The sequence below is a fragment of the Lytechinus pictus genome, chromosome 1, assembly GCF_037042905.1.
Source record: "Lytechinus pictus isolate F3 Inbred chromosome 1, Lp3.0, whole genome shotgun sequence".
Classification (NCBI taxonomy): Eukaryota; Metazoa; Echinodermata; class Echinoidea; order Temnopleuroida; family Toxopneustidae; genus Lytechinus; species Lytechinus pictus.
In genome coordinates, this window is record NC_087245.1 from 1,250,675 (window position 1) to 1,264,375 (window position 13,701).

The 13,701-nt window shown below is 34.8% G+C and overlaps 1 protein-coding gene across 1 annotated transcript; it reads left to right on the plus strand.

Annotated features, from left to right (window-relative positions):
- Nucleotides 1–1,273: 1,273 nt before the first annotated feature.
- Nucleotides 1,274–13,220, plus strand: LOC129257929 (uncharacterized). The gene is made up of 3 exons (XM_054896606.2): nucleotides 1,274–1,947; nucleotides 5,937–8,122; nucleotides 11,706–13,220. The coding sequence occupies exons 1-3, from the start codon at nucleotides 1,866–1,868 to the stop codon at nucleotides 11,964–11,966; spliced, it is 2,529 nt and encodes an 842-aa protein (XP_054752581.2). The 5' UTR covers nucleotides 1,274–1,865; the 3' UTR covers nucleotides 11,967–13,220.
- Nucleotides 13,221–13,701: the final 481 nt, after the last annotated feature.

Genomic DNA, 13,701 nt, shown 5'->3' on the forward strand with positions numbered 1-13,701 from the left:
TCGGTAGTTCACATACTCAAAAAGTTAATATCATAATCCGTTCCTCAAATATATTATATTGTAGTTGATCATCGAGCATTGACGAATCTAATTTGTTATCAACAATGGGCCAAATATTAAATGATAATGACATTCACGTTATCCTTTGCAGAGATCAAAGCACCGAGAAAGGAAAGTGGCAACGCAAATAACGATCACTAACACAAATCAAACACCAAATCTTTCTCCGTGGGGGTGTGTATATCAGGCAGGGGGTATATATCTCACTTATAATAAACACAAATACCATAAAATACTGAACTTCTGCGCCCTTCCATTCTAACTCCCAACTGCCTGATTTTATTCAAATTCAAGCCTATTTTACTTACATTACTTTTATGGAGTGGTAAAGCATGTGTAGCGAAATTGCCAAAATGTTTATTCTTTATCATGTTAACAGTTCGAATGTTTGCATTGCTGGTACATAATTACGTTAAGTGTGCTTAGAAGTAAGTTACAAAGAAATTCATGTTAAGAACAACCAATACTGTGAAAAAAGGAAAACTGTCCAACAACGCAATACTGTCCCCGCAACATCCGTAACTGTCCATACGGCGGACTTGTGGAAAATCGCCATGAATACTTATGGTCTGTATCCAAGCTACGAATAATCAAGTTTTGTTATGGTTAGGCCTGCTTGCATAAGTCTGTTTTCGTCGCGACTCCCAGCAGAAGTCTTGATAGCGTATTCGTTTTTTTTTTTTTAGTTTCAATACGGATCAGTTACGTTTAGTTATTTCTATATATTTACGGCCCTGTGGATACCTGTGTCTGTCCATCAACTAGCTGTCCGTATAGTGGTGGATGTAACTCAAGATGTGACTGTTGCTTAAGTCGATTAAGTAGAGTAGCTCCGAAGATTCTTTTTTGACGAATTTTAATTAACCGTTTGTCTGTTTGTCTCATTCACTCCTAAAGAAAAAAAAATTATATTGGAGTGAGCAAGAATTATAAGCAGAAAAATGGGAGATCGAGGCTGTGTATCAATTTCCTGCGGAAAGACGATAGCTTTCATATAGCATGGTGTTGGTTGATTTCACAGACAAATTTGCTTTGAGCCAACCATTTGCAAGGGTTTCAGTGGCTTATAACAGATAGCTCGAGAAAATCACTAACCATATCTTTCATGAAACGCCCCCACTATTTTTTTCATGAAACGCTTCCGATGTTTCTGATTGGCTTAAGTGAGACTGTGTCGCTATCCTCAATTTCCAAATACAATACCTGCTCAGCACATTTCTTCGCATTTACCGGCAGTACTTACCTGAAGGTTTGGCCTCCTCGCGATCGGTTGTATTTTCATAGTGAACGCACAATCGTATGCCTTTATCATGTTTATTGTCGTTCGCAGGTCTCTGGTCTTAAATTCTTTCAAGATCAAGGCTATGACCTCCTCTCTCTGGAATCCGCGTGTATATGCAGATTGATTACTTATACATTCGATCATTCTGAGTTGGACCATGGACCTTTACAGCTGGAGGAATGAGTGATGATGTACCTTATAGGATAAACAGATGCTTCTGAACAGCAAAGGGAAACAAGACAGACTCTTACTATACATTTTACTTCATCTATTAAAGCAGTTTTTTGTTTCCTATAACCATGAACCTACTAGCAGGTCCATGCTATAACCAAATTATTTAGTCAACCTCACAATACCGTCCGGCCATATTGAGAGGCACCCTTGCCAACAAGATTTCTTGGTTTGTTTCAACATCCCAACCATCGAGTTTTGAGAGAACGGTGAACAATTTCCAGTTTAATCGATACGCGTACTGGATATAATTTATTAGAGGTCTGGCCAATTTTTACATCATATTGCAACAATGGAACATTATCTTATGTTTATTGTGAGCCTAATTGCTTCAAGAGGTATCCCAGCATTTGCAGAGACTCTGGAATTTCAAGGTAAAATAAGTTCAAAATATATTTTTACAATCATGTAGGGCCGGGCCTATGTACATCATCCTAAGTTTATAGGCATAATTGTGTATGCGATCAGTAACGCGACCATTAACCCCAAAGGATGGATTATTGTGAATGAAAATTTTCTCACAAAATATGTATAAATTCATTCTGAACCTTCTCACGTACAGATGAATTTTCGTGGGATATTACTGATGAGCCGTTCATCTAATGATGTGAAAGATTGATTGAAGGGGTGTAATGTGCTCCTTATCCAGATAGAAAGATGAAAAGGTCAAGAAAATTGAAATTGATGAAGAAATGACAGAGAAGAAGAAGCATTTTTTTGTGATTTATGAATAAATTTCGTATAAATTAGCATAAATAATTTTCTGGTCAAAATTTCTAAATTCTGTGTAGAACCTTGGTGAACCTCATGTTGCTCTCAGATGGAACCAAAAAGAAAAAAGAAATCAAACTCAGTCAACAAATAAGTAAGAAGCATTTTTAGTGAGTTTTGTAAAATATGCATAAATCAGCATATTTAATGAGTTTCAAAATTCTGTGTTAAAAAGCAAACAAATTGAAACTTATCAACAAATGAAGGAGAAAAATAATTTTTTGTGATTAATGAATAATTTTGCATAAATTAGCATTAATAATTTTCTAGTCAAAATTTCAAAATTCTGTGTGGAAGTTTGGTGACCCTCATGTACCTCTACCAGATATATAACAAAAATTGGTCAACAAATAAAGAAGAAGAAGCATTTTTTAGTTAATAACTAAATACCATAACCCGAAAGTTTTCCTTTTCAATCAATGAGAATTTACATAAAAATCATAATGTAATGACATGTAATGGTTAAACAGTATAGGAGAAAATGATGCTAGAAGTTGGCAAAGAAAAGCACACAACAACAACAATGGAGATAGGGTACATCATATACTAACAGTGTATAATCTTTTTTTCTTTCTCGGCATTAAGTGACTTCCTTTTATTGCTTGTATTGTATGATTATGTCTGTTGATTAATTATGGGTCCAAATTCAAACGCATAATATAAATCACAATAATCTTCATCTGCTGTAATCAGCTGCTGTGATTATTTAGTTAATCCTTTTCATTTCTCTGCATTAAGTGACTTTCCTCATATTTATTGTATTTTTATATGTCTGTTGATTATGCAGAATAAAATCACCTTATCCGAAACGCACAGTAATCCATGTCACTTCAAATAACAAAATAATAAATGATAAAAAACAACTTCACAATGGTTAAAGATCATCTGATCACAGGAGAACGGAATCAAATGATAAAATGCCAGATATGTTCCTTATTGCAAGGTGCATTTGCCCTAGGTGTCAGATATTTTAGAAATGTAATTATGTATGAATGTATAATATAATTTATCAGCTGATTACTTTGGCAATATTTATTCCTACATGTCACTGAAGTACACGAAAACAATGCTAGGCAAGACGTGATCTTACACTTGTCTTCAATTCTTCAAAGTGCAGGATTGAGCCTATCGTAAGCATGCATTGTGTTATGACGGCCCTTCCGGCGGCCCGGATGAGCTTATATGCCGTGGCGTGGCCTCCATCGCCCGTCGTCTGTCGTCCGTCCACAATTTCAAAATGCTTCTTCGTCATTTCAAGTCCGATTTCAATTCTGTTTGCGTTATATGATAGCAATAGGTGGGGATTCAGAACTTCTATACAGAATTTTGAAACTCATTAAATATGCTAATTTATGCGTATTTTTCAAAATTCACATATAATGCTTGTTCTTCTTTATTTGTTGACCGAATTTGTGTTTTTTTTCTTCCATCTGGTAGAGCTTCATGAGGTTCACCAAACTTCAACACAGAATTTTGAAATTTTTACTTGAAAATTATATATGCTAATTTATGCGAATTTTAACCATAATCACAAAAAATGCTTCTTCTTCTTTCTTTGTTGACCAATTTTTGTTATATATCTGGTAGAGGTACATGAGGGTCACCAAACTTCCACACAGAATTTTGAAATTTTGACTAGAAAATTATTAATCTAATTTATGCAAAATTATTCATTAATCACAAAAAATGTTTTTTCTCCTTCATTTGTTGATAAGTTTCAATTTGTTTGCTTTTTAACACAGAATTTTGAAACTCATTAAATATGCTAATTTATGCATATTTTACAAAACTCACTAAAAATGCTTCTTACTTATTTGTTGACTGATTTTGATTTCTTTTTTATTTTTGGTTCCATCTGAGAGAAACGTGAGTTTCACCAAGGTTCTACACAGAATTTAGAAATTTTGACTAGCAAATTATTTATGCTAATTCGAAATTTATTCATAAATCACAAAAAAATGCTTCTTCTTCTTTGTCATTTCTTCATCAATTTCAATTTTGTTTCCTCAACAGTGTCAACTGGCTGAAATTGTGTTAAATTTCATTGCAAGATGCCGGATGAGCTCTATATCATTGATGTGCTAGTTTAGATAAATAAACTCCTCAAAAAAAGTTTGGAGATCTGAATTTGATCGATAATCCCTCCTTGGTTTTAGTAAATTTCAATGTGTAATTAATATTAATGAATATATCATTTAATTATCTTTAAAATGATACCCTACATGATATGATTATGGTTCACATGGAGGCGCAGTGCCTTGAAATGTGGGGCAAGGTCAAAATTCAAAAGTGGCAAAATGACACAATATTGAAAGTCACTGTTCTTTTTTCCGTGGTGATGAGTGAGTTTCTCAGCGGTTTCTTTTGACTTTGATCGATAATCCCTCCTCAGCTTTAGTAAATATCAATGTGTGATTAATATCAATAAATAGATCATTTAATTTTCTTTAAAACGATACCCTTCATGATATGATTATGGTTCACGTGGAGGTGCAGTGCCTTGAAATGTGGGGCAAGGTCAAAATTCAAAAGTGGCAAAATGACACAATATTGAAAGTCACTGTTCCTCAGTGAGTTTCTCAGCGGTTTCCTTTAATTGTTTTCATGCACCAATCAAACACACCTCTGCACAAGCAAACACATAACAAACAAACAAACATGCATGGGTATTTCAAACCACGACTCAGACCATGTTATCTCACATAACCACCACTACATAAACCACAACAAAACAAAAAAATGAAGAAGCAGGGGCTTGATTTGAATGGATTTTCATCTCTATTGACACAGACAAAAGAATCATGTTCTGTATTGACCCTTCATGACTATTTCTGCTCGTTTTGCAGCTTTTCAATTTAGACCTTATCCAACACTTTTGGATCCTGCTCTTTTCGTGATGGCATGATCATAACAAGCATGGTATCATTTTAAAGAGAATTAAATGATCTTTTGAATGGTATCAAATATGCAATGTGTAAAATTGGGAGTTGGGAGAAATTAATGGCCAAACTGAGATTTCCAAACTTTTTTTGAGGGGTTTATAATGTAATGACACCTTCCCAGTATGGATTTCGCCAAGTGATATGTTAAGAGCTTCATCCTTAAAAATCAAATGACCACCACTGAAAACCAACTACAAGGAAATAAATCTTTAATATAGGGAGCCAGAAGCTTGAATAAATTACCTGATGACGTAATAAATAACTAGATTTGACATATTTAAATTGGACGCAAGAGTAGTGTGATCCCCCCCCCACACACACTTTTTGTGTTTTGTCGGTTTTTTAATGAATGCTTTCTCTTTCTTGTAATATTGGATGTTTTACTTGTACATTGAATCGTAATATTTTGTATGTCTCAATTCATGTAAATTTTTTTATCATACACAGACGTTCTAAAGAACAGCCATTGGGTGATATACGTGTACCGTGTCGAAATAAAATAAATTAGATTAAATGAAATTACATCATTCTTTTTTTTTATCAATACATGTTCGTTGATTGATATCCAACATGCAGCTATCTTTGGGAAAATTGTATGCCTATTTTAAGTGTGTATTTTTTTAACATTAAGTTTTAATTACCCTCCACAGATATCTTAACGTGTGAACGTGGAGACGGGAATCACACCTCATCACTCGACCTGACATGTCCGAATCGTGATCATCCCTTCAGCTGCAAGACGGAGCATAAAAAGACTTGCCGATGCGATTCAAACTGTTTCTTCTTTGAAGACTGTTGTCCAGACATTGAGGGGAAGGCCCCGAGTAACCATAGTAACTTGTTCAACAAATCATTCAAACCTTATATAACATGCAGTGGTGTAGTTAAAACAAACTACAATGATAAACCTCCAACTAACTCATCATATATGTATTACCTAATCTCAAAATGCCCTGAATACGTTTCATCGGAAAGTACGGTTAAACAGAACTGCGAATTGTCATCTTATGCAGGTCCTGATGTCCTTATCACCCCAATATATGTAAGAGGCGTTGGTCATTTTAAGAATGTATATTGTGTTATATGCCATGGCATTAAACCTCAACCTGGTGATTTACATGTATGGAGGTGGAATTGGAAATGTAAGCGCGATGCTATTTTTGGAGACGAAGGAAATGAACCCAGTTCAAGCGATTATGAGAATGATGAACCGGCTGAGATTCCAACCAACTTTGACTTCAAAGGGGCAGGATGCAAACATTATTTGAATTACACGGAAAACTTTTATGCGCAAGTATGTGAAAGTGTTGATGTTTCCATGTGTTCATCTATTTATTCCTCCAAGTACAGAGCGCAAGTCAAATGTCCTCCTTATCTTGCTCCCATCAAATATCATGGTATTACATACAAGAACTTAGCATGCCTCTATTGCAATGTCGAAGAATATGAGGTGGATATATGTACAGAAAAAGAAGTTTTATGTAGGTCAGTAGAACCAACGCAAGAAGTGGCCGGTAAGGATACCGGAATAGGAAGTTTATCAGATTATTTCGTATTCGGAAACAAAGCTGCCTTTCGAAGATGTTTGTGCAATCCAGATCAATTTTTCAATGAAGAAACAAGGCAATGCCAGGATATCCACTGTCCGCATCTTTTTTCTGAATACAGCACTAAAAGTAAGGTTTGTGTAGATTTGGACCAAGGATTCAATACACGTTTGTCATTTAATGCATGTGGTAACCCTCAAACAAGTTTACTTTCATTGGATGACACAACAATCCTCTGGGAGATAGTAGAATCTCTCATTCTGGATATTCCATACAACACACTATCCATTATCCGCCATGATCGGAGCAGAATTTACTGCAACAATATCGATGGACACATCGAAAGTACTGGTTGTAACAGTGATGCAAAGGAGATTGAGTGTCGTGTCTATTTTCAATATGAAAAAGACTCTTTACCTGATAAGAAAAACAACCACAGTGAACATTGTTCTTCTGATGGACTATTAATCGGCAATGTATCCTACCAATATTTACCGTCATTCGGCAACATCTGTGTGACAAATATAGCTTTAAGAGTAGACCAAGGCTGTGAGATTATGTTTTCTACCGAGAACGAATGTTCGTCAGAACTTTTTCAAAGAACGAACTCTACCCGGGACTCTACCATGTCTAGAGAAATACTGAGTATCGTATCGTTGATAGGAAGTACTTTCTCAATGCTTGCTTTGCTCTTTGTTATCATCACGTATTCTATGTTTTCGAAACTCCGCAGCCTAGCAGGAAAATCACTCCTTTGCCTGTGTTCCGCACTCTTTGTATCATATTTATTGATAGCTTTAGGAAATGTTAGCAGGAACATCAGTACTCTCTGCATCGTCATGGCCGTCTTCAATCATTTCTTCTTGCTCTCGTTTTTCTTCTGGATGAACGCTCTTGCTCTTGACTTTTGCCGGACTTTTGGCACATGCGCCACATTAAAAAGGAGGAGTAACTCCCAAAAGTCGTTCATCAAATTTTCTCTTTACGCCTGGGGCATTCCAGCAGCTATTGTTGGTGTTGGCCTCTTCATCGATAAGTTTACCACCCTTGACTATACGTACGGAAGCAGCAACCATGGTGGTGGTGAAATATGTTGGTTGAACGCTAATTGGTATTCAGTTTTATTTGGCGTTGGCCTACCTATGGCAGGACTCTTAATCATGAATGTGGCTTTGTTCATTGATACTGTAATAGGAATAAAGCAACAAAAGAAGGCAGGTGAGATAGCAAGGAAGTCAGAAAGTTCTGCTGCACATAAAACTGCGAAGGAGGTTTTGCTTTTCATTAAGGTAGGCAAACACAATTGTCTGGTTTTATACTTTTTTGACAGCTTTGTACATTGTTAAAAATAATTTAAACAACGCTGTTTAATGTGTGAATCGCACAGTAGTTCACATTTTAAACAAGTGTTTAAAATCTTAAACAAGAAAGTTTAAATTCAAATATTTAATTATCAATAATTTAAGCATGGTTGTTTAAGATTTTAAACACTTGTTTAAACTGTTTAGACAACTGCTGTGCGATTCACATAGTAAACAGCGTTTTTAAATCTGAATTATTCTTAACAGTGTAATAGTGTATGTACTATGTAATCATTAAAGGACAAGTCCACCCCAACAAAAAGTTGATTTGAATAAAAAGAGAAAAATCCAACAAGCATGACAAGTATAACACTAAAAATTTCATCAAAATCAGTTGAAAAATAAAAAAATTATGACATTTTAAATTTTGCTGGATTTCACAAAACAATATGCACATTATGGTCCGTATATGCAAATGAGGAGACTGATGACATCATCCACTCACTATTTCTATTGTATTTTGTTACATGAAATATTCTAATTTTCTCCTCATTATCAAATGAAGCAATGATTAATTCCTCCCTGAGCCTGTGGAACTAGCATTGTTTAACACTATATGGTTCAGTCAAGTTGATCCTTATTGTCAAATATGTAAAACAAAAAATGAAATATTGTATATATGATTCAAACAAAAAAATATAGTGAGTGGAGGACATCGTCGACTGTCTCATTTGCATATCACTGAATCGTGCATATCACTGTTTTGTGAAAAATAATCAAAACTTTACAATGTCATAACTTTCTTAGTTTACATCCGATTTTGATGAAATTTTCAGCGTCGTCATGGTCGTGCTAGTTTGATTTTTCTGCATTTATTCAAATCAACATTTTCTGGAGTGGACTTGACTTTTGATAGTATATTTTTTGCATTTTCCCCTTTTTTATATGCTTTCCAATCTGAATTAAGAGAAGATCAGTATTTGCAATGTATATGCTTATCTTTTCTTCAATGTAATTTATAGAAATATCTGTCACATGTACCTTGTTATGATTATTTTCATTTTATATATGATAACGCAAACTATTTATATTAATTTTGATAATGCATGAATACAAAATTCTGTATCCATCTATTTAGGCAAGTTTGTTTTAAATATTTTAATTTCTTAATTTCTTACGCATTGTGTCATTATCCAATTGATTATCATATATTCTTCTGCAATTCAGCCTTAGGCTGCGAATGAATTTTCAACAAACCATTACCATACCATATACCATTGTATGTACTATGAAAGTTGTTAACAGATCATAAAAGCAGCGGATATATCCCACATTAAATAATGTCTTATTTTATTTTACCCTTGGGCAAAACAGAGGTTTATCTAATGATATAGGTATATAGGCGGATCTGGGGGGGGGGGCGAGGGGCCCGTCCCCCTATTGGCGAAGGCTGGATCCGCCCCTGATATAGTCATTGAGGTGGTTCAACCAACCCAGTCTCACGATATTTCAAGCAGTAAACAAGGGGATAGATTGGCAAAACGAGGAAGAAGGGGAAAGAAAGCATAACCCCGGCTATTCAAGTAAAAAAATAACGCAATCTTTGAGTTGTCTGCCCCCCCCCCTTAGATATCCTGGCGACGCCCCTAAGACATGTATTATGATTGAATGCAAACAGGCACCTAGCTTAAAGGGATGGTCCGGGCTGAAAGTATTTATAGCTTAATAAATAGAGTAGAATTCACTGAGCAAAATGCCAAAAATTTCATCAAAAATCGGATAACAAATAACAAAGTTATTGAATTTTAAAGTTTAGCAATATTTTGGGAAAACAGTCGTCATGAATATTCATTAGGTGGGCTGATGATGTCACATCTCCACTTGTTCTTTTGTATTTTATTATATAAAATGAGGTTTATTCAATTTTTTTCCTCCAAGAAGTAGACAAATTGGAATGACAATGATTTAGTGCATTAGATATTTATTGCTGCAACTTATTTCATTATAAGGGAGAAATATTATTCACACAAGTATGAAATAATGAAAAAAAATATGATTTTATGTAATAACATAAGAAAACGGAAAGTGGAGATGTGACATCATCAGCCCACCTCATGAATATTCATGACGACTGTTTTCACAAAATATTGCTAAACTTTAAACTTCAATAACTTTATTATTTGTTATCCGATTTTGATGAAATTTTCGGCATTTTGCTCAGTGAATTCTACTCTATGTATTAAGATATAAATATTTTCAACCCGGACCATCCCTTTAACCCGAACTAGGCTAGACTTTGGGGCTATGCTATAGGGGGGGGGGGGCATTTGAGAGGTAATTGAGCGGTTTACAGCTACCGTATTCGAAACAATACTACTATCATGACTATTGCCAGATATCCTCTACAAGACTGATTAATACAATTTCTGAAATTAATTGTGTTTTCAATAGGTAATTCTGCTAGTTTATGCATAAGATGAAAGATTTGCTCTGATTAAATACTGCTCCAGAATTGTTAATTTTCTATTCACATTTTTTAATTTCTAGACTTTATTCTGATCATACAAACAAGACAAAATTGATTGAGTTTAATGAGTAAAAGTGGAAATAAAGATAAGCCTTACATTTAGGAATATTAGATAAAAAAAAAAAATTACATTGAATTTGTACATGATTTCACGTTCTTGTGCAGTCTGGAATCTGGCATACACTTTTTCAGAAAAAAGTTGCGCAAGACTTGAAAGAAAAAAGCATGTGGATAATGCGGCGCCAGGTTTTTCGCGTTACCGATTCATTGCGAAAAAAATGTAGAGGGTATGGATTCCAGCCCAGCCTTTTTAGGGTTAAACTAACACATCCCGACCATGAACCCTTTATCTATGGCTAGCATGGTTTGGTTTCAGAGGGTACATGCTATAGACTGGACCGTGTAAATGTAACAATTGAAGGGATCGGCTGAAAATGATATGATATGAACGGATACAGTAAAATCAGAAAATTTCATCAAAATCGGACAAGGAATAACAAAGTTACTTTGGTGAAACCATGGAGCTATCTGTGTTTTATAGCTCCATGGTGAAACAATATATTCTATGCATTTCTGCATGAATATGTAATAAACAAGCCAATGATGTCATATCCCACTTGTTTTTTTCTTCTTGTATTTAATGATAAATAATACCAACATGCGTCCTTCATGTCCTAATCTGCAACTTATTTTGTTGCAAGAGAGACACATCATACACACAATATCATAAAAAAGGAAAGTGAGGAATGACATCATCAACTCACCTACTGAATCATTCATGACGGCATGGATGTAACTGTTTTCACAAAGTAAATAATGCTAATCCTCAAAAATCAGTAAATTCGTTATTTGTTATCCTATAAATATTGATGAAATTTTCAGCGTTTTGCTCATTGAATTTTACTCTATTTCTTATAGGTATATTGATTTTCAGGCTGGAGTTCACATTGAAAGTGCTTACCATGCAGGCGTTCTTGAAAGTGCATATACATTTGTATTTGGTTTCTGATTAATTTTGTCTTGTTTGTATCTTTCCATTTTCAGATTTGTAGCGTGATGGGACTGACCTGGCTATTAGCCTTTATTAAAGGCTTTGTTGATAATATCTGGCTCTCTTATTTCTTCGTTGTCGTCAACTCCCTTCAGGGTGTCTACATACTAATAACGTTCGGTCGGAGTAGAAAAATCAACACCCTTTGGAAAGAAAAATTGGGAATTAAACCATGCAGCCCCAAATCAAGTAACCGGACTACTAACTATACAAGGTTCTTTAAATCTAGTTCAAGCAAGGATGAAAGCTTATGAAAATGGGGGAAAAATTTAATGAAAAAGTTGCCTGATTTAAATTTGAAACGGTCATCGTAATAATTTTCAGCCTATGGAGTACACATTAAAAGTGCTCAATTCCTTAGTTCTATTGATATTATGTAGTGAATATTAATATTCCCCCTAGACTTCTTACCATTATGATTATATCTTAATGTGTTAAGTGCATTGAAATATTAATGGAATGCGCTATATAAATGTAACTTGTATTGTATATATGGATTTAGTCTAGTATTTGAAGGGACATTGTAAATATACATAGGAATAAAAAAGTATTTATTTATTTGTCCATGAAATGGAAATTTGTATTGTTTACATGTGGTTGTTAGAAACATAATTAGATACAGTTTATTGTATGGAATTATAGAAAATGCAAAAATAACAATAAACATGTATATTATATGATTATAAGAGAATAATTAGCCTTTAGAAATATGCTTATTTTTTCTGAGCGGAATTCATAAGAATATTTGACAAAATTATTTGATTGCAATTATGGGGATATTTTTTGTCATTATTAGATTGATTTAATTATAAAGGTAATATAAATAATCTTGTGCCAACATAACATTTCAATAATTCCCTATCGTTTCAGATTTTCAAATTATATGATTTCAATTTTTATTTTAAATTATCAATTTCGAAATTGCTACGGACAGAGCGCTTACGCATACGATGGTATGTGTTATATATCGAAGAGGGACCAAAAATCTTAATGACACTGTTCTGATCGTACATCTGTCTTTAAGGTTAACGACCTTAATACGATTTGTAAAGAAATTATATTACCCGGGATTACCCCCACGCTTAACAAAATTGTAGAGGCTACGGAGATCGTTTCCGAACGATAAACTTTCGATAGTTGCATGTCATTCCAGGCTGATCGTGCGATTATATATCGGATACGAGCTACACGGGGGGGGGGGGCAGTCAAATGTATTGCTGTACACATGCGTGACCAAATTACTTCCAAACACCCCCTAAACGAGTTTTTCTCTGTGTGCAAAATAACCCCCTAAACAAAATTTTTCGCGGTCTTCATTTGCACATTTTGGCCCCTAAACAGGTTGTCGCCAGACTATGACCCCGGGGAAAATGCTTGGAGAAAAACATACTCTAAATACGTTTGACCCCGCGATTGACCACTGACCAGCCTTTCAAAACCACCCTTTAAAAAAAATCATTGTTTTTTATACCCTTAACGGGTGCACGCGCGGCCCGCAGCCAAAACTGAAAAAAAAAACGCCCCTTTAAACGCATTTTTTTGGTCACGCATGCGTACAGCAATATATTTGACTGCCCCCTTCACCCCCTGGACGAGCTATAGGGTCATGATGTTCGAAGACCAAATGGAAACGGGTTTATTACGATGTTCTTCTCTACGTTCGTGTTCTGTTATGGCCATTTTAAGAACCCAGAAAAACACAACTCAAAGTCATTTAACATGAGATCAAAGCATGCCAAGGAGCTGACCATCACTAGGCCAAAATTTTAAAGCGAATTCCTTGGCGGTAGATCTCCCGCCCATCTAAAATTCTCAGGCCTCGACCGCGCGATCTTGCTGAAATCAGAACACAGGGATCGAGACGTTATCTACCATTTTCTTTTCATAGCGTTTTTTTCTCACTAAACGAATCATTAGGTACTAAAATATGCTAATTAATGAAAATCCATAATTTATTGTTCGAAATAGACATTAAACATGTTAAATGAA